At 46.0% G+C, this 20,792-nt stretch overlaps 2 protein-coding genes across 2 annotated transcripts in view; both read right to left on the bottom strand.

The window, feature by feature from the left end:
• The window catches only part of LOC137542245 (breast cancer anti-estrogen resistance protein 3 homolog), a 93,862-nt gene that overhangs the window by 22,889 nt on the left and 50,181 nt on the right, over positions 1-20,792 (bottom strand). The window contains exons 6-8 of the mRNA XM_068264015.1: positions 19,626-20,446; positions 17,963-18,078; positions 7,339-7,510 (exon numbers count right to left, since the gene is read on the bottom strand). Of these exons, the coding sequence (XP_068120116.1) occupies positions 7,339-7,510; positions 17,963-18,078; positions 19,626-20,446 (1,109 nt within the window). The remainder of the gene's footprint in view (positions 1-7,338; positions 7,511-17,962; positions 18,079-19,625; positions 20,447-20,792) is intronic.
• Positions 1,378-6,504, bottom strand: LOC137541928 (collagen alpha-1(II) chain-like). Its single transcript, XM_068263495.1, has 2 exons — positions 5,603-6,504; positions 1,378-1,976 (listed from the first exon to the last, which is right to left on the bottom strand). The coding sequence occupies exons 1-2, from the start codon at positions 6,477-6,479 to the stop codon at positions 1,378-1,380; spliced, it is 1,476 nt and encodes a 491-aa protein (XP_068119596.1). The 5' UTR covers positions 6,480-6,504.

The following is a 20,792-nucleotide window of genomic DNA, read 5'->3' as shown; positions in this document are numbered from 1 at the left end:
GTATAATTAAACGTGTTGGGGGAAACCACATGCGATCCCTCCAAGTGTGAATCCTGCCTTAGTCTTCACATAAAGGGATAGATACAGGAAATGCTTAGACACGTATTTTTACTGTACATCCAGGTAATCCACCTACATCAGCCAGCAAATAGTTTAGCTGACTGACACACATTATGCAGGTAATAATTGTATATACTCCCTGGCTGCAGCTGTGCATTGTCTGTCTGGGTTAAGTTGCGTACACACGCATTACTATAAGGAACGACGGGTCGGGTCCGTCAGACCCTCCTGCTGGGCGGGCGTTCCAGAGATAGTAGAGGGTTCAGAAACAGTGTTATCAGTCTGCCGACATGATCTGGGAATATCCCATTACCTGTCCCCAAACCTTTACCCACTCACCAAACTTCCTCACAAAAATACAAAGGACTACCATTGACGTGGAGAAAATAGGCCAATGCAGCCCAATTTATTGAACAATATTTTAATATAAAACAATTCTTAATAACCTAAGAAGTATAAACCTTGCAGGACAAGGAACCCCGGAAGCTAACAAACGTAGGTAATGCAACTATATATATAACCGGCCCCCAGCCGCAAACTCCGGCTCAGGGACAGCTGCATACCCTTACTAACCTCTTTCAGATGACGGATACCCTGAGAAATTCACCCGCGTGAATTCCTCCAATAATTAACCACCGTCCTCCGGGCTCCCTGCCCCGCCAGCTGCAATGACAACCAACTAAAACTTTCTAACTAAGGGAGGGTGGGAGGGAACTTTCTCCTGTGATCTCCTCTCGTTCTGGCTCCTCCCCTTCCGCTGACACCCTTCCTGTCCTCAGCCACTGCTGTCCGACCCGCCTTCCCTCTGACTCAGGTCGCCTGGCCAAGCCCACCCAGAAATTAACCCCTTCCTTTCCTGACAGAAGGTCTATCCCTATCATGGGAGGCCTTCCTCAGCTCCTGCTCTCGCCTATCCAGGCCCTTCTTGATCTGGGAATATCCCATTACCTGTCCCCAAACCTTTACCCACTCACCAAACTTCCTCACAAAAATACAAAGGACTACCATTGACGTGGAGAAAATAGGCCAATGCAGCCCAATTTATTGAACAATATTTTAATATAAAACAATTCTTAATAACCTAAGAAGTATAAACCTTGCAGGACAAGGAACCCCGGAAGCTAACAAACGTAGGTAATGCAACTATATATATAACCGGCCCCCAGCCGCAAACTCCGGCTCAGGGACAGCTGCATACCCTTACTAACCTCTTTCAGATGACGGATACCCTGAGAAATTCACCCGCGTGAATTCCTCCAATAATTAACCACCGTCCTCCGGGCTCCCTGCCCCGCCACCACAAACAAGGGAGAAACCTCACCCTTGTGCAGCCCACAAACGGAGCCCCCGCTGAATACCACCCTCTAAAGCCAGGGACCACAAATCTGTACCTATGGCGTTGAGGTGTACTCCATCACGCCTCAGAAACAAATCTAAATCCTCCTCTAAATCTTCGTGTCTCACTGCCACCCCCCCATTCCTAACCACAAACCGGGACACCTCCCTGTTCAGCTTCTTGCGAGCTCGATTAATTTTGTCAACGGACCGAGCCAACCTCCAATGGCTTCTGCCAATAATCTCAGACCACACTATAATTGTTCGTGGGAAAGTCGACCGCATCCTCATGAAATCACATTTTATATCTTGTATAATCTGCCTCGTGGTCCTTGAGGCCAGATCATTCCCACCGACATGGAGAACCAGTACCTCAGGGGCCCTGTCCAGGGCCACGAATCTCTGCAGTTCTGGCAATACCTTGGCCCATTGCATGCCTGGAATTCCGATCCACCGGACAGTTGCAGTCGCTCTCGGGATACCCAACTGCCGGCCGTCCGGCCGCACAGCGGCTCTGCGTGCACCCCATGCGACATATGAGTGGCCGAAAATCCAAACCAAGATTGGAGGAGCTGGGTTATCTGAAATAAACAAAAACTGAACAACTAACATAATACCTAACACTAGTTTACCTCCCCTTCGCTGACCCATCATACCAACTGTGGCCTGACGTACAACTGGAATCTAGCTGATTCCCATCTTCCTATGCTCTTAATCTGATCATCTCGAAGCCCCCATCTGGCCGCCTCCGTGGCCGCTCCTATCCTAAATGAGTGCGATGCAAACTCGGCCGCAACAAGGCCCAAGCTGCTCAATGTTTTCCTAAACACCGCCACAAACTGGTATTTTGTCAATGGCACCCCATCTGCGTGACACAGCCATGAACCACCCGTCCGGGGGCGCACCCTCAAAAACTGACCCACCACCGCCACTGGACAACCCACTGATCCTTCCACGGGGAACAACGTGATCTTCCGGCCCCCGCCTAACTGATCTGTCTTTGATCTACGCAACTGCACCTCCACTCCTGTCTCCGACCATGCCACATCCCCTTCCAAGAAGCCACCCACCCCTCTTTTATTGGGGCTCACTAATTCACTCACCCTGAAAGCCCCGAAAAATGCCAATACAAAAGCAGCACTAAATAACAAAACCTCGTATGGGGAACTACATATCTCTCCCAGCTTCCCCAAAATTGAAATCAACAGGCCAAATGTAACTGGGCGCCTAGCATCCTTGGGGGCTACTACTTGTCTCCTCAAACCTCTCAATGCCATGCGAACTCTGAAATCTTTAGTAACATCAGTTAAACCCTGAACTTTGAAATAAAACGATAATGCAGCCAAATTTTTTGCTATTACCCCCGGGGTGATCCCCGCAACCCCTTTTTCCGCCATGAATTTCAGCAACAAAAACAACCTTTCCTCATCTGCTTGGCAACCTCCAACTTGTCGCCACGACTCCTCCCATTGCGTCCACACCGCTGAATACGCTGCCCAGGTTGATGCTGACAATGATTGAGAAATCCAAACTCCTATTGTCCCACGGGTATCTTCCATAAGGCCGGAGGGCAGGAAGCCCCCTGCCGTTCTGCTCCCGGGACGAGGGTCCAAAATCTCTGCCATTGGAATCGAGAAAGAGCGTCAGCCACTTCATTCTCTACTCCAGGCAAATGGACTGCAAACATCAACATGTTGAATCTCAAACATCTTAACACCAACTGACGCAGTACTCTCACCACCGGAGGTGATGATGCCGTCAAACTATTGATTGCCTGCACCACACCCATATTGTCGCAATTAAATCGGATTCTCCTATTCCTCAACAAAGGTCCCCACAGCTCAACCGCCACCAAGATAGGGAATAATTCTAACAGTATCAAATTTTTCGTCAGGCCTAACGGTTCCCATGTTTCAGGCCAGGCCTCGGCGCACCACTTACCCGAGAAGAACGCACCGAAGCCCAGAGATCCTGCGGCGTCCGTAAATAACTCCAAGTCATGGTTTGCGAGAGCTTCCTCCATCCACATAGAACGGCCATTAAAGTCAGCCAGGAATACCAACCACATACGCAAGTCCTCCTTGTGCTCTGCCACCAACCGGATCCTATGGTGCGGGGACGCAACGCCTGCTGTAGCCCTTGCCAAACGTCGGCAGAAAATACGCCCCATGGGCATAATTCTGCACGCAAAGTTCAGCTTACCGAGAAGCGACTGAAGCTCTCGCAAGGTGATCTTTTTTGAACCGAGCGTACTGGTAATAGTGAGACGCAAGTCATCCACCTTATCACCAGGCAGCCTGCACTCCATGGCGACCGAGTCGATGACAATCCCCAAAAACTTGATTGTAGTCTGTGGGCCTTCGGTCTTTTCTTCTGCTAAGGGTATGCCAAACTGCGCACACACCTGGCGCATGGAGGCCAGCAGGTAAGCGCATTCAGCTAGAGCCTGCCCCCCGATAAAAAGAAAGTCATCCAAATAATGAATGACTGACTTTAACCCTGACACTTCTTTGACCACCCATTCTACAAACGAACTAAAGCGCTCGAAGTAAGAACAGGATATGGAGCACCCCATCGGGAGGCAGCAGTCTACGTACAGGTGTGACTCCCAAAAGCAGCCCAGCAAGCGAAAACTATCTGGATGCACAGGAAGCAACCGAAAGGCTGCTTCCACATCAGCTTTAGCCAGCAAAGCCCCTTTACCTGTCCTTTTGACCAGCCGGACTGCTGAGTCAAATGACGTATAAACAACCGATGAAGCCTCGGGATCTATACCGTCATTGACCGAAAAACCTCTCGGATGAGAAAGATGATGAATCAGCCTGTACGATCCTGGGTCCTTTTTTGGGACTAAACCTAGTGGAGATACCACCAAGTCAGTAATCGGGGATTCTGAAAAAGGGCCTGCCATGCGGCCCAACTCCACCTCCTTCTGTAATTTGGCAGAAACAACCTCTGGGCGTAACATAACAGACTTTAAATTGCGATATGGCGGATGAGAACCTGGAACACCTGAACTAGGAATATGAAAACCCTCCGCAAAACCCTTACGCAGAAAATCCGCATCTGCCGCATCCGGATACCTACTTAGATATCGCTCCATCCTTTCCACCATCACTGGAGTCCTCCCTTTTGTTTGCAGCATCTGCGGAACGACCTTTGTTTTGCTTATAGCACCTGGTAAGGGCATGGCTTCCACCACAGGATGAGCATTCATGCTTGAACCTGCACGAACTTCCGAATCTGCATGCCCCCTCATTAAACTTCCAGCACACTCCTGGCTTCTTATTAGCCGGCTGCCCAGCTGACCCTGAGCTGCCGGCAGCTCCCTGAAAGGGCTGATTGCTCTTAGTCCCGGGGATCATCAACTGCATCCACATGCCTATGTCTTTCTGATCCCACCTGATCGTTGGGCGAATCGCTTTACACTGCCTAAAATGTTCATCATAGCGCAGCCATGCTGAACCTCCGTATAACCTGTGGGCCTCCGCTATACATTCCTGGTAACAAAAAAGGGACGAGCAACACTCGGGTTGCTTCTCCCCCAGTACACTGGCATATATAGAAAAAGCCTGTGACCAGTTTTGGAACGTCCGGGGAATGAGTCGGTACCTCCTACGTTCCTCCTCCTCTTTTTTACTCTCGTCGGGCTTGACCCGATCCAAGTTAAACTTACCCAATTGCAGTAACGAGAAGATCTCGATATACTCACCCTTCCAAATTTTTTCCCTAACTTCCTGTTTTAAATGCAAACCCAACGGTCCAGAAAAGCAAAGATAAACCTCCCCTTTTGCTGCGTCTGCCAGCCGCACCGTATCCATTTCCTTATCCTTTGGGGCATTCTGCGCCGGGGCAGTGACCACCGCGTTGGTAACCACATTCCCCCCAGGCTGCGTAACCCCACCAGCTGGCACTAATGCTGTGGACCCTCCCACACCCGAAGGAATCCATGCTGCCACAGGTGACTGCTCAGAGGCCACCTGGGTCCGACTAGGCCCCTGTAAGGCATCTCTGATGCCGACAAGCAGGGTATTAATGAGGGATAATGCCGATGATGAGCTGTCCCCTAAACCTGTAGTAACTGCTGACTGTGCTACAGACAGTGATCCCCCACTGCTACTCGCCCCACTAGCACTCTCCCCCCCCCTCACTAGCACATCACCCCTGTTATCATCATTTACAACATTTCCAACAAGGTTGCTCTCACCTGGCTGCACCGGACGTGGGTCCCGATCAGCCGACCCTCTTGGCCTTGCCGCCTCGAACCGACCACCATTTCCATCCGATCTCCCGGAAGCAGCGACCGCAGGGGAAGCGGCCCTGTTGTTACTCCTGCGCCTTTCACTTTCCAGTCGCCTCTCACCAGACCCCTCAGATTGGCGGTCCCCGTCTCGAGCCGACTGACCACGAAGTGATCCATTGCGCCCAGACCGTCCTCTGCTACCCGATGCTGTTTCCTGACGAGGTGGTGACGGAGAAGATGACCTGCCATGCCCAGCAGCCGCACTCCGTATGCTGCTATCAGAGCTACTGGACCTTGGTCTGCAAGCTTGCTTCCCCTTAGCAGCTGTCACCTTCTTCCCAGACCCCGGATTGGAGTCCTTCTTTGATCGCTTGGACTGCCTGGGTGTAGGGGCATCAGCCTCACGCTGCCGCCTCCCCTCTGCCGCCTTGTTTCCCCTAGTATCCTTCAGACCACTTCGCCTGTTTGAAGCTGCTGCTCCGCTCTGCTTGGGGTTACCTCTGCGCTGTTTGCCGCCACTAGGCCCCATACCGCTTGGGCCCGCCACCTCCTGGTCTCCTTGTGGTCGTTTACTCCCAGCTACTTTGCTCCCAGCCGCGCTATTCTTCCTTGCTGGGGGGGCTGTAGTAGCTTGTCCCGGGCTACCTCCTCTCCTCTGACCTGCGGGGGAAGCGCTGGGACTCAGCCGCTCCGGCGGCCTGGAGATGCGTGCACTGACCCGCCCGGCTTGTTCGCTGGCTGCGCCCTCCGTCCTCTCCGCAATCTGCTGTGCCACCCATTCAGGTCCTCTTGCCGCTGCCTCGCTCCTCAGCATTGCCATCAGGCTGTCCAACTCCTCCATCACGTTGCTGTAAGCAGGAGAACACACAGAGAAGCCAACTTTCTCCTGTGATCTCCTCTCGTTCTGGCTCCTCCCCTTCCGCTGACACCCTTCCTGTCCTCAGCCACTGCTGTCCGACCCGCCTTCCCTCTGACTCAGGTCGCCTGGCCAAGCCCACCCAGAAATTAACCCCTTCCTTTCCTGACAGAAGGTCTATCCCTATCATGGGAGGCCTTCCTCAGCTCCTGCTCTCGCCTATCCAGGCCCTTCTGACTGTACACACGCTCTACTGTCACTGGAACGCTCGCCCAGCGGGAGGGTCTGACGTTCCTTATAGTAGTGGGTGTGTACTCACCTTTAGAATGAGAAAACAACATTGTATGTAGATGATAAGTGGTGTTTTGTCATTCTCACCAACATAATTTAAAGACAACACACATTATTAGCCTGGGAACATACAGAATTTAATATCTGCTTTATGAGTCTTATGCTGGATACACACAATGCGTTTCCACGTTCGATACGCATCGATTCGATTAATTCCGACATGTCCGATTCAAGCTTCGATGGATCGTTAGGTCGATTTGCCATACTTTACATGGCAATCGACCTAAAAATCATCGAAATTCGTTCGGAAATGCTCGGAAATAATCGAATCGACGCGTATCGACGGACGCATTCGACGCGGAAACGCATTGTGTACCCAGCATCAGACTCTGTTGTCAGGAGTAGATCACCTGTACATATTCAGGGTTTTAACCTCATTAGAAGATAAAGACTGATGAAACATTCAGGATAGACTTGAAGCTGCCTCTTCTCTCGTTTTTTTCTATGCCATCACCTCAATAAAAACTCTTTATTCTCCCCCCCCCCTTCTCACCTGCGGCATTGTCAGAGCCTTCATAAGAGCTGAAAAACCGTAAAGATCTCCTACGGAATCCTTCAGCTCCATGGCCAGCTGTATAATGCGATGTAGGGTGTGCGCTCTCTCTGTCACTGCTCCCGTGCAGCCCAGTATATCCACGGCCACCCCGAGAGACAGCAGGTGATGCCTGTGGGCAGAACATAGACACTTATGTTTATTATAGTACCTCATGCTTAATACAAAATACAGATTTTTTTTCCTTTTTCTGCAGCCAAAGGAACGTACAGCTTATGTCCGCAACATGAGCCATGCAGTATAGCAGGGCCTACTCTGTGCCTATACTGATAGTAAACTAGCTGCAGTGTGTGCTGATCCCTGCTGCCTTTCCAGTATGTACAGTATAAACTGTTACTCTGTGTTTGTACTGATAGCATACTAGCTGTAGTGTGTGCTGATCTCTGATACCTCCAGTATGTACAGTATAAACTGTTACTCTGTGCCTATACTGATAGTAAACTAGCTGCAGTGTGTGCTGATCTCTGCTACCTACAATATGTACAGTATAAACTGTTACTCTGTGCCTATACTGATAGTAAACTAGCTGCAGTGTGTGCTGATCTCTGCTACCTCCAGTATGTACAGTATGAGCGGTTCCTCTGTGCCTATACTGTCAGTAAACTAGCTGCAGTGTGTGCTGATCTCTGCTACCTCCAGTATGTACAGTATGATCTGTTCCTCTGTGCCTATACTGTCTGTAAACTAGCTGCAGTGTGTGCTGATCTCTGCTACCTCCAGTATGTACAGTATGATCGGTTCCTCTGTGCCTATACTGTCAGTAAACTAGCTGCAGTGTGTGCTGATCTCTGCTACCTCCAGTATGTACAGCATTGGGCTCTGTTCCCACTTGAGAACTGACATTTTTTGTCCGTTCTCTGCTCATTGCTAATCGGACAATGACCGGCTCCTATTTTATAATTAGAAGCCGTTCACACTTGTCACGCTGCAATGGATCCGCGGGATCTATGGCAGTAAGTGAACCGCACTTCTATGCAGTCCGCAATAGTCCTGTATGGGGATAGCCTATGGGGGTAACGCATCTGTCCCGGGCTTCAGCCGGAACACGAAAGACTATCGACTACCGCTGGCCGCACATGGTCTACACAAGTGAGAACACAGCCTCAGCGTTTACTCTGTGCAAATACTGATAATAAACAAGCTGCAGTGTGTGCTGATCTCTGCTGCCTCCAGTATGTACAGTATAAGCTGTTACTCTGCAGCTAGTTTACTATCAGCACTGGCACAGTGTTTAAAGGACACCTGAATGAGAGGGATATGGAGGCTGCCATATTTATTTCCTTTCAAGCAAAACTAGTTGCCTGGCTATCCTGCTGATCCTCTGCCTCTAATAAATTTAGTCATAGCCCCTGAACAAGCATGCAGCAGATCAGGTGCTTCTGACAATATTGTCAGATCTGACAAGATTAGCTGCATGCTTTTTTCTGGTGTGATCTGACACTACTGCAGCCAAATAGATCAGCAGGGCTGCCAGGCAACTGGTATTGTTTAACAGGAAATACATATGGCAGCCTCCATATTCTTCTCACTTCAGTTGTCCTTTAAAGGAATCCTAAGGTGAAAATAAACTGATGAGATAAACAATTGTATCCAGGGGCGTAGCAATAGAGTAACAATAGCAGCTGCTATGGGGCCATGGAGCATAGGGGGCCCAGGTGGCACTCGCTGTATTCACCACTAACTTTGTGTTTCTCCCTCCTCTGACTTTGTCTTAGTGCCCATGGACTATGTGGAGTGTTGATAGCGTGTGAATGTAAATTGCCCAATTAACTCTTATCCATAGGGTGGGGGCAGGTGTCATTGCTACATCTGAGGGCCCCATGAACGTTTTACTATGGGGCTCCATGGTCTCTAGCTACGCCACTGATTGTATCTATTCCTAAAAGTTACCTTTTTGTTTCTGAATCCTAAAGTTTCTTCTGTGTATCAGCTGGTCTCACACTGCATATTGGCGCTAGCAATGCTGTGCGGCGCGCCTATCGCAACACCAGGCGGAACACACAAAAAGGAACAGCCTAGTTATTTGTCTGCTTAGCACTGTGCATACACATGTCTATCTCACCATGTCACATGACAGATCAAGGTATCCTTTAATCAGGGCTTTGGTGTCTGACTCAGCTTATACTGTAATAATGGCAGCCTCCATATCCCTCTCATTCAGGTGTCCTTTAAACACTGTGCCAGTACTGATAGTAAACTAGCTGCAGAGTAACAGTTCATACTGTACATACTGGAGGTAGGAGAGATCAGCACACACTGCAGCTAGTTTACTATAAGTACAGGCACAGAGTAACAGCTTATACTGTACATACTGGAGGTAGCACAGATCAGCACACACTGCAGCTAGTTTACTATCAGTATAGGCACAGAGTAACAGCTTATACTGTACATACTGGAGGTAGCAGAGATCAGCACACACTGCAGCTAGTTTACTGACGGTATAGGCACAGAGGAACTGCGCATACTGTACATACTGGAGGTAGCAGAGATCAGCACACACTGCAGCTAGTTCACTATCACCACAAGCATAGAGTGTATATATATATATATATATATATATATATATATATATATATATATATATATATACTGTATATTGGATCAGTACACACTGCAGCTGGTTTACTATCACTACAGGCACAGAGTAACAGCTTATACTGTACATACTGGAGGTAGCAGAGATCAGCACACACTGCAGCTAGTTTACTATCAGTATATGCACAGAGTAACAGCTTATACTGTAAATACTGGAGGTAGCAGAGATCAGCACACACTGCAGCTAGTTTACTATCAGTATAGGCACAGAGGAACTGCTCATACTGTACATACTGGAGGTAGCAGAGATCAGCACACACTGCGGCTAGTTTATTGACGGTATAGGCACAGAGGAACTGCTCATACTGTACATACTGGAGGTAGCAGAGAACAGCACACACTGCAGCTAGTTCACTATCACCACAAGCATAGAGTGTGTGTATATGTATATATATATATATATATATATATATATATATATATATATATATATACTGTATATTGGATCAGCACACACTGCAGCTGGTTTACTATCACTACAGGCACAGAGTAACAGCTTATACTGTACATACTGGAGGTAGCAGAGATCAGCACACACTGCAGCTAGTTTACTATCAGTAGAGGCACAGAGTAACAGCTTATACTGTAAATACTGGAGGTAGTAGAGATCAGCATACACTGCAGCTAGTTTACTATCAGTATAGGCACAGAGGAACTGCTCATACTGTACATACTGGAGGTAGCAGAGACCAGCACACACTGCAGGTAGTTCACTATCACCACAAGCATAGATTATATATATATATATATATATATATATATATATATATATATATATATATATATATATATACATATATATATATATACAGTGGTGTGAAAAACTATTTGCCCCCTTCCTGATTTCTTATTCTTTTGCATGTTTGTCACACTTACATGTTTCTGCTCATCAAAAACCGGTAACTATTAGTCAAAGATAACATAATTGAACACAAAATGCAGTTTTAAATGATGGTTTTTATTATTTAGTGAGGAAAAACCTCAAAACCTACATGGCCCTGTGTGAAAAAGAAATTGCCCCCTGAACCTAATAACTGGTTGGGCCACCCTTAGCAGCAATAACTGCAATCAAGCATTTGCAATACCTTGCAACGAGTCTTTTACAGCGCTCTGGAGGAAATTTGGCCCACTCATCTTTGCAGAATTGTTGTAATTCAGCTTTGTTTGAGGGTTTTCTAGCATGAACCACCTTTTTAAGGTCATGCCACAACATCTCAATAGGATTCAGGTCAGGACTTTGACTAGGCCACTCCAAAGTCTTCATTTTGTTTTTCTTCAGCCATTCAGAGGTGGATTTGCTGGTGTGTTTTGGGTCTTTGTCCTGCTGCAGCACCCAAGATCGCTTCAGCTTGAGTTGACGAACAGATGGCCAGACATTCTCCTTCAGGATTTTTTGGTAGACAGTAGAATTCATGGTTCCATCTATCACAGCAAGCCTTCCAGGTCCTGAAGCAGCAATACAACCCCAGACCATCACACTACCACCACCATATTTTACTGTTGGTATGATGTTCTTTTGCTGAAATGCTGTGTTACGTCTACGCCAGATGTAACAGGACACGCACCTTCCAAAAAGTTCAACTTTTGTCTCGTCGGTCCACAAGGTATTTTCCCAAAAGTCTTGCCAATCATTGAGATGTTTTTTTTTAGCAAAATTGAGACGAGCCTTAATGTTCTTTTTGCTTAAAAGTGGTTTGCGCCTTGGATATCTTCCATGCAGGCCGTTTTTGCCCAGTCTCTTTCTTATGGTGGAGTCGTGAACACTGACCTTAATTGAGGCAAGTGAGGCCTGCAGTTCTTTAGATTTTGTCCTGGGGTCTTTTGTGGCCTCTCGGATGAGTTTTCTCTGCGCTCTTGGGGTAATTTTGGTCGGCCGGCCACTCCTGGGAAGGTTCATCACTGTTCCATGTGTTTGCCATTTCTCACTGTGGTTCGCTGGAGTCCCAAAGCTTTAGAAATGGCTTTATAACCTTTACCAGACTGATAGATTTCAATTACAGTACTTTTGCTCTCATTTGTTCCTGAATTTCTTTGGATCTTGGCATGATGTCTAGCTTTTGAGGTGCTTTTGGTCTACTTCTCTGTGTCAGATAGCTCCTATTTAAGTGATTTCTTGATTGAAACAGGTGTGGCAGTAATCAGGCCTGGGGGTGACTACAGAAATTGAACTCAGGTGTAATAAACCACCTTTAAGTTATTTTTTAACAAGGGGGGGGCAATCACTTTTTCACACAGGGCCACGTAGATTTGGAGTTTTTTTTCTCACTAAATAATAAAAACCATCATTTAAAACTGCATTTTGTGTTCAACCAGGTTATCTTTGACTAATAGTTAACGGTTTTTGATGAGCAGAAACATTTAAGTGTGACAAACATGCAAAAGAATAAGAAATCAGGAAGGGGGCAAATAGTTTTTCACACCACTGTATGTATATATATATATATATATATATATATATATATATATATATATATATATATATATATATATATATATATATATAACATACACTGTATATTGGATCAGCACACACTGCAGCTGGTTTACTATTACTACAGGCATAGTGTTATATATATATTATATATATATATATATATATATATATATATATTACTGTATATACTAGAGAGTAACATAGAGTAACCGCTTATATTGTACATACTGGAGGTGGCACAGAGTAACATTTCATATTGTACATACTGGGAGTGACATTGGTATGGTAACATGGGTAAATGTCAGTAATGCAGGGAATATTTCCTTATTGCTCCTGGCCCTATTTTTAAGATATTTAACCACAATTAAGTAAAAGTACACTTAGGCCTGGTGCACACCAGAGGAGTTTTTCTAAGCGGTTTGAGTTTTTAAATCTGCTGCTAATGTTATCCTATGTGTCTGTGCACACTGGAGCAATGAGGTTTTGTAAAAAAAAACCCCATAGCATTACATTGGGGTTTTTTACAAAACCTCATTGCTCCAGTGTGCACAGACACATAGGATAACATTAGCAGCAGATTTAAAAACTCAAAACGCTCAGAAAAACTCCTCTGGTGTGCACCAGGCCTAATACTTTAAAGAAGCCCAGTAAGGGGTGCAGATGTGCATCAGGCAGTTCTGAGAATCGTTGCGTGTTCCAAGACACGAAAGCTCAGTGACATCTAACATTACTGCACTATAATTCTCCATGTTGTGTTTTGTCACCCTGGCTACAGAAATATCTGGTTTACAATACTGCTGCTGCTGCGATCTCTTCCATTCCCCTCCCCAGCCAAGAGGAGTTATTATCAGCCAGGGAAATCTGTCCTAACAGCTGGGAGAGCTTGCATGCCAAAGTCCCAGATTACCGGCAAAGCCCAACCGCTCATATATATCTCTATAAATATATAGCTCTAAAAACTACAGCAACCAATCAAGAGCAACGACAAGCTCTCATAAACTACAGCAACCAATCAAGAGCAACAACAAGCTCTAATAAATAAGCTCTCATAAACTACAGCAACCAATCAAGAGCAACAACACGTTGTAATAAACAACAAGCTCTCATTCACTACAGCAACTAATCAGGAACAACGACAAGCTCTTTTATAAACCACAGCAACAAATCAAAAGCAACAACAAGCTCCAATAAGCAACCAATGAAGAGCATCAACAAGCTCTAATAAATAACAGCAACCAATCAAGAGCAACGACAAGCTCCAATAAACTACAGCAACCAATCAAGAGCAACGACAAGCTCCAATAAACTACAGCAACCAATCAAGAGCATCGACAAGCTCTTACAAAATACAGCAACAAATCAAGAGCAACGACAAGCTCCAATAAAACTACAGCAACCAATTAAGAGCAACAACAAACTTAAACTACAGCAACCAATCAAGAGCAACCACACGCTCTAATAAACTACAGCAACCAATCAAGAGCCATGACAAGCTCTCATTAACTACAGCAACCAATCAAGAGCAACAACAAATTCTCAACTATCGCAACCAATCAAGGTGCACGACAAGCTCTAATAAACTACAGCAACCAATCAAGAACAACAACAAACTCTCATAAACTACAACAACCAATCAAGAACAACCACAAGCTCTCATAAACTACAACAACCAATCAAGAGCAACAACAAGCTCTAATAAACTACAGCAACCAATCAGGATCAACGATAAGCTCTCATAAACTACAGCAACCAATCGAGCAACAATGAGCCCTTATAAACCACAGCAACAATTCAAGAGAATCAACAAGCTCTCCTAAACTACAGCAACCAATCAAGAACAACCACAAGCTATAATAAACTAAAACAACCAATCAAGAGCAACGAGAAGCTCTAATAAACTACAGTAACCAATTAAGAGCAACAACAAACTCTCAGAAACTACAGCAACCAATCAAGAGCAACAACAAGTTTTAATAAACTACAGCAACCAATCAAGAGCAACGACAAGGTCTCATAAACTAACGCAACCAATCAGGTTTCACTTTATTTAAAGCAGACATTATATGAAAGCCTTGTTCACATGCTAAAGTGGACTTGACCGAGGTGACCACTCGGGCCTGTCTTGGCCGAGAATCTAGCTTATGTATATCGGCATATCAGCCCCCCCCCTTCCCCCGATGTTGCTTAAAGTTTCATCACACCGGACCAATAAATGACAGTGACAAAGGAGTATATTGTCCCCCTCTGTACCGTACCCCGCACACCGGAAGCCACTCAATCCTGCACTGTTGTCCCTTCTCTGCTCTCCATAGAAACAGTAAACATTGCTTGGCTGTGTTTTATGCCTAGTACACACAAACACAATGAGAGTTTCTGGCAGATTTACTGCCAAATTGATTATTTCAACATGTCCGATCTGATTTCCAGTCGATTTTCCTTTCACCTTTTTGTAAAATCGAACGAAAATCAGATTGGAAAAAATCGATGTGACAGTAAATCTTATAGAAAAATCTCATTGTGTGTACCAGGCATAAGAGATGGTCGGTATGTTCTCTCCGATCCTGACTGCTATGGGCAACATACGCTTCTTCGAGCCCTCGTATTCTTGTAGGTTCCTTGCTTTCCTCCTGGTCCCCTTTCTTAATCCGCTGTGCGGTCCGGTGAATCCCAATCCCTGGCGGGTGACTATCCTCGTATGGTTTCAGGGCTTGTGGTTTGAATGAACATTTTTGTCTATTTCTGATGTGTGTTTTTGAATTTCTTTAAGACAAGACTTGAGACATCTGTGTTCCACCCTCAGGTTACTGCCCCGGACAGCAGAGCAGCCTATCCTGATGCTCAGGCAGTGTGAGGAAGAAGGAGGAGACTTCAGGGACTGGCTCTGTGATCAGTAAGTAAGCTTATCTTTGTGTGCTGTTAGTGCAGCTGATGTTAGTAGAGCTGATGTTAGTAGAGCTGATGTAAGTGCAGAGCTGATGTTAGTAGAGCCGATAGTGCAGAGCTGAAGTTAGTGCAGAGCTGATGTTAGTGCAGCAGATGTTAGTGCAGAGCTGATGTTAGCAGAGCCAGTGATGGGTTTACATGGTTTGTAAATTGGGTGATGTGCATTGCGTACGAGAAGAATCGGCACCGGTAGACTTGGGCACAGGATACTGCCGGTATATGGCTGATCCTGCTGCCGCACAAGTCCCGTGCGTGTTAATTACTATTCCCCGCTTCAATTTCATTAATTTTACCATGTATTAATCTATAAAAAAATATTCTAACTGATACAGTTGGTGAAACTTTTCACCAATTCAATTTGACACTGAGATGGTTTAAACATGCAGGCTCCCCTCTAAATTTTTTAATCGATTTTCTCAGACACTGTAAGACTTTTTGAAACTTTATTTTTTTTTTTTACATATTTTCTAGGTTAGCTTTGAGATACATGATATACTTTATGTGGGCTTTGTAATCAACCGCAACATTCAATCCCATAGACTTCAACACAAATTTGTGAAAATATCTGCAAAGTTGGTTAGGGCCACATCGCACGCCTTATTGAATAAGCCTTCTTGTGTCTATCCGAAGTTGACTAAAGGCCCTCAGGAATTTTCTAGAGGGCTTCTTTGCTATCTGGAGATCCACTGGTATGATAAGGTGGTGTTGTGTAACGGTTAATGCCACTACTCAGATGACTGATTATTGGTGATCTGCGGTATCACCAAGAATACAGTCGTTATACTCGATTATGTGTGATCCGCAGAATCACCAATAATACCAGCATAGCAAGAACGAGAGCAGAGCATAAGTGTGTGTCTGGTACCACCGTAACTCTAATGGTTTTACAGGACCTTACCACAGGAGTTGGTAAGGAACACTCAGGACACCAACAGAACAGACTAGACACGAGGCCCCCTAGTGGGGCTGGAAGATACAGACAGAGAAATACGGTACTAACGGTCACCTGTGGAGCAGGTAATTCAGACTTGACTGCAGTCTAAGAGATACAAATAACACGGCTCTAATGGTCACCTGTGGAGCAGGTGATTCAGACCTTACTGCAGTCTAAGAGATACAAATAACACGGCTCTAATGGTCACCTGTGGAGCAGGTGATTCAGACCTTACTGCAGTCTAAGAGATACAGAAACACGACTCTAATGGTCACCTGAGCAAGAGTAAGTGTTAAGGTACGAACAGTAATACTTTGGGGACCGCCCCTGAAAGACAGGTGCAAGAGCAGATAGGAATACTGCTCAGCAACAAGTTCCTTCCGTAGTCTGGACTCTCCACGGGGAGGAGTCAGACAGGGAGAGGGAAGGACAGAACGTGAGTGACACCAATGAGGAAGTGTCACTGACAGATCTGCGAACTATCTCCTAACAGGAGAGATAGTTCTTGAGGTCAGACAAGCCAGGTCGTAAACACATGGACAGATACAGTACAGATTCAGAAGGCAGAAGCGGAGTCTAGTAAACAGGCAGGGTTCGGCAACAGGGTATCAGATATATCGGGGTACAGAATCAGGAGGCAGATGCAGAGACTAAGGGTAAGCCGGTGTTCGGCAACAGAGTATCAGAATAGCAAGGTACAGAATCAGAGTTCAGAAGAATAGTCAAGCAAGCAGAAGGTCATAACAGATAATACAGTATAATTTCCTAACGCTAAGGTGTGAGATCCGTGGCCGTCAACACCTTTGGAAACTATGCTAGAACACAGATACAAAGCAATTAGTACTTTAAACTATCAACAGAATCTGGCTAAGTGTGAATCCCCGGCTCCGGCCGGTTCTAGCACACTCCGGGATCTAACTATGGTCTGAGTGCTGACACACAAGCGTTCACAACGACAGACAAAGACAGAGTAACAGCTCCAGGTTTAAATACTGACAGCAGATTCAAGCCGCCCCGCCCGAGGGGCTGAACCAACCTGCAAAGAAGATTGACAGGTGGAAGTCAGCTGACCACAAAGTCAGCTGATCTGTCTCCTCTGCCCATAAAGGTCCTTTTGCTCCATGCGCAGGCGTGTGGACCCAAGCTGCTGCAACAGAGATCCCTGTCCCAGCTGAGTCGGGAAGCGACACCCGGGATGGCTTGGTGGGAGAGGTGACATCAGGTGTGAAAGCAGCTGCGCTGCTTTCCACCACAGAGGTAACGTTTAAGATCGTTACATGTTGATTTCCAAATTCCGCATAGTCGATTTGGAACACCCGAATACTCCCGACTGCCGTTGTTCAGCAACAATTAAGCGGATAGGGTCAGGAGGAGTTCACTGTCACATTGTGAGTCACATTGCATTTCACAGGAGTCCAATGCTTCCTCCTTCCAAATCAAAAGTAGGACGTTTCGGAGTCACAAGAAATGCAGATTGACTCACATGGCAGTGGACTCCTCTTGACCCTTTCTTCTTGTTCGGTGGCAGTCGGAAGTATTCGGGTTTTCCAAATCGACTGTGTCAAATTCAAACACCAATACCAAGAGTAGGTGTATTATGTTCTTTATTGGTATTTCCCAATGAGATCTGGCAACTAGAAGAAAGACTGAAGACTGACCTGTCCAGTAGATCTCTTCTTAATTGCTGCCCATAGGGTAATGTCAGGAGTTCCAGACCAGATTTCACTCCCATAATCTTCTGCTGCTCCTTGGTCATCCCCCAGATTCGAATTTCCTGTGCAGAATGAAAAACATTTACTAGAGCGATGAACAACATTGTAAAGCTATAGCAGCTAAGTGACCAGGACTTCTGCCTTGTAGTGCTTGGGGCTCCGGATTGATTACCGTATTTTTCGGACTATAAGACGCTCCGGACTATAAGACACACCTAGGATTAGAGGGTAAAAACCAGGAAAAAAAATATATGTATATATACGAAACCTGGTACGTCTATGGTCCAGGAGCATCTTGTAGATGTTCTCCCAATTACTGTCCTGTTCCTGTCATTCTTGTGATTTCCTCTTGCCCCAATGTCCTCCTCCTGTCCCCCAGTGTCCTCTTCCTGTTACTCCAGTGTCCTCATGCTGCCCTCCAGTTTCCTTCTTCTGCCCCCCAGTGACCTCCTTTTGTTCCTCAGTGTCCTCATGCTGCCCCCAGTTTATGCCTCCTCTCCCCAGTATCCTCATGCTGTCCCAAGTATTAAACTGCAGATTGGCCCCAGTGTATACATTTTGTGTCTGCCTGTTTGCCCCTCGCTGCGCCATTGTCATGTAAATCAGCGGCAGAAGCCGATCGTAATAAACAGCAGACTGTCCCCATTGTATACATATATTGTCTGCCTGTGTGCCCCTCGCTGCGCCATTGTCATGTACTTAGCGGCAGAAGCCGCTGGTATCAAACAGCAGACTGTCCCCATTGTATACGTAATCAGTCCGCCTGTTTGCCCCTCGCTGCGCTGTGTTATGTAAATCAGCGGCAGAAGCCGCTCGTATAAAAGGGCAGACTGTCCCGTGTATACATATTCCGTACACCTGATTGCCCCTCGCTGCGCTATGTGTAATGTAAATCAGCGGCAGAAGCCGCTAGTATCACTCACCGGACATAGCATGCCTGCGGCGAACACGGACTCCTCTCTCGCTCACTCCTTCCCCCAAGTGCCGGTACTTCATAGTCGCGTCATTACACACGTGGTCGCGCGCGAAAAAAAAAAAAGAAAACCCTGAGATTCACCCATGAGGAGATGGAGTAGACCAAAACCTATTGGTTCTGCCAGATTTTAACTGTTTACTTTTTTCTCTGGAGTGATCGTTTTATAAAATTTCCCTCCAGTTTTTGACTCATCATGGATTTATTGACATAGGTAACTTTGTTTTGGATACAGTACTTATTTTAGCCCATTAATACAATATAATGACGCACAACATTTTTTTGCTCAAATTGCGCGTGTGTTTGAGGGACATTTTACATTTGGGGGATGGTGGCAGAGACAGCATCGCTAGGCCGATTCCAAATAGATTTCATGCTGAAATCTATCCGGAATTGGTCTGTGGTGTATGGGCAGCCAACAGATCTCTCTCTGATCAGATAGAGAGATCTGTCTCATGGTCAACCTGCCCATACATCGCTAGATGTGTGGGTACCTTAAGAGTTTAAATTTATTGTAGAACACAAAATGTTGGCCAAGTTGAAGTCACCTTATATTTTTGGGATATGTTTAGTTTCTTTAACAAAGTCGTGCACATGGAGATCTTTATGTAGTGGAAGACCTTAGACTCTACTTACATGGCAATTTTCCTGGAGAATATGGAGGGCACTGTCTTTGCAGTCTCTTTGGCTAACAATCTCCTTCAGTTTGCGTAGAGCCTGTGGCTCCAGAGGTTTGTTGTCTGGGGGCAGCAGTATAGATTGGAATGTATTTGGCTGGAAAGACGATGTGGTCAGTATTTGTGGCCTGACAAAAGCATCCACATCCTCACTGTTCTCCAATATCACATGGTCCATCCTGGAAAGTCTTGCTTTGGAGTGGAGTTGAATATTATTATTAGGTTTAGAATTGTCTACATTGGGCTGCTCCTCAGGTGAAAGAACAAGTTTCGTCTTACTGGTGTCAGAAGCTACCGTTCTAGATTTGTTCACTTCTTTATGGACCGATTTAATTTTGGAGACTTCAGAGTAGATTGGTTTAACGTTATCTAGTTCAAACTGGCGGGCGGCTGCCTGGGTCACATCTGGAGACTTGTCGGAATCTAAGAAACCAAAAGTAGTCTCAGTTGCCCGAGCGCGGTTCTTCCACCGTTCTTCTGCCTTGAAGGTGTCCACAAGTCTACGGGAAGTATCTGGGATCCGGGGAACCAACTCCCAGTATGTGTCCATCCCATCAGGAGGGTCTGGAAGCAGCAATGAGGGGGCTCGTATGGGTTTTGGGGGAGCCTTAGAGTGTAGCTGGCCATCTGAGCCTCTTAAGGCGTTGTTGCCATCATAATCCAGGGGTTGGATTGGTTGAGCATTGGCTCTGAGGACTGGATCACTGCCTGTTCGGAAAATAGGCGATAATGGGACGGAGGATGTGTCTTCGGGAGATGCTGCTGATTCTGCTGTAACAGCTGTAATACAAAAAAAGGATGAAAATGTTAACATATATCTATATATATCAGGTGTCCCCAAACTTTTTCGGTCAAGGGCCGGGTCAACATACTTCAGACTGCTGGGGGGCCGGAATATACATAAAATGATGTAAAAAACATTACATTGTACCTAGGTATTGTAGACAGCTCCTATTAACATGTGTAGCCCTAATATCTCCCATTTAAGACCATTTTAACATGTGCAGTTATTATGTCACCAATACAGCAAGTGCAGATATTGTGACCCTAACATAGCAAGTCATATGTGAGCCACAATGTCACCAAATGGCCTGCAAAAGTCTGCAGCACAATCCGAAGAAGTCTT

Source organism: Hyperolius riggenbachi, chromosome 12 (assembly GCF_040937935.1).
Source record: "Hyperolius riggenbachi isolate aHypRig1 chromosome 12, aHypRig1.pri, whole genome shotgun sequence".
Classification (NCBI taxonomy): Eukaryota; Metazoa; Chordata; class Amphibia; order Anura; family Hyperoliidae; genus Hyperolius; species Hyperolius riggenbachi.
This window is presented reverse-complemented; position numbering and strand designations above follow the sequence as displayed.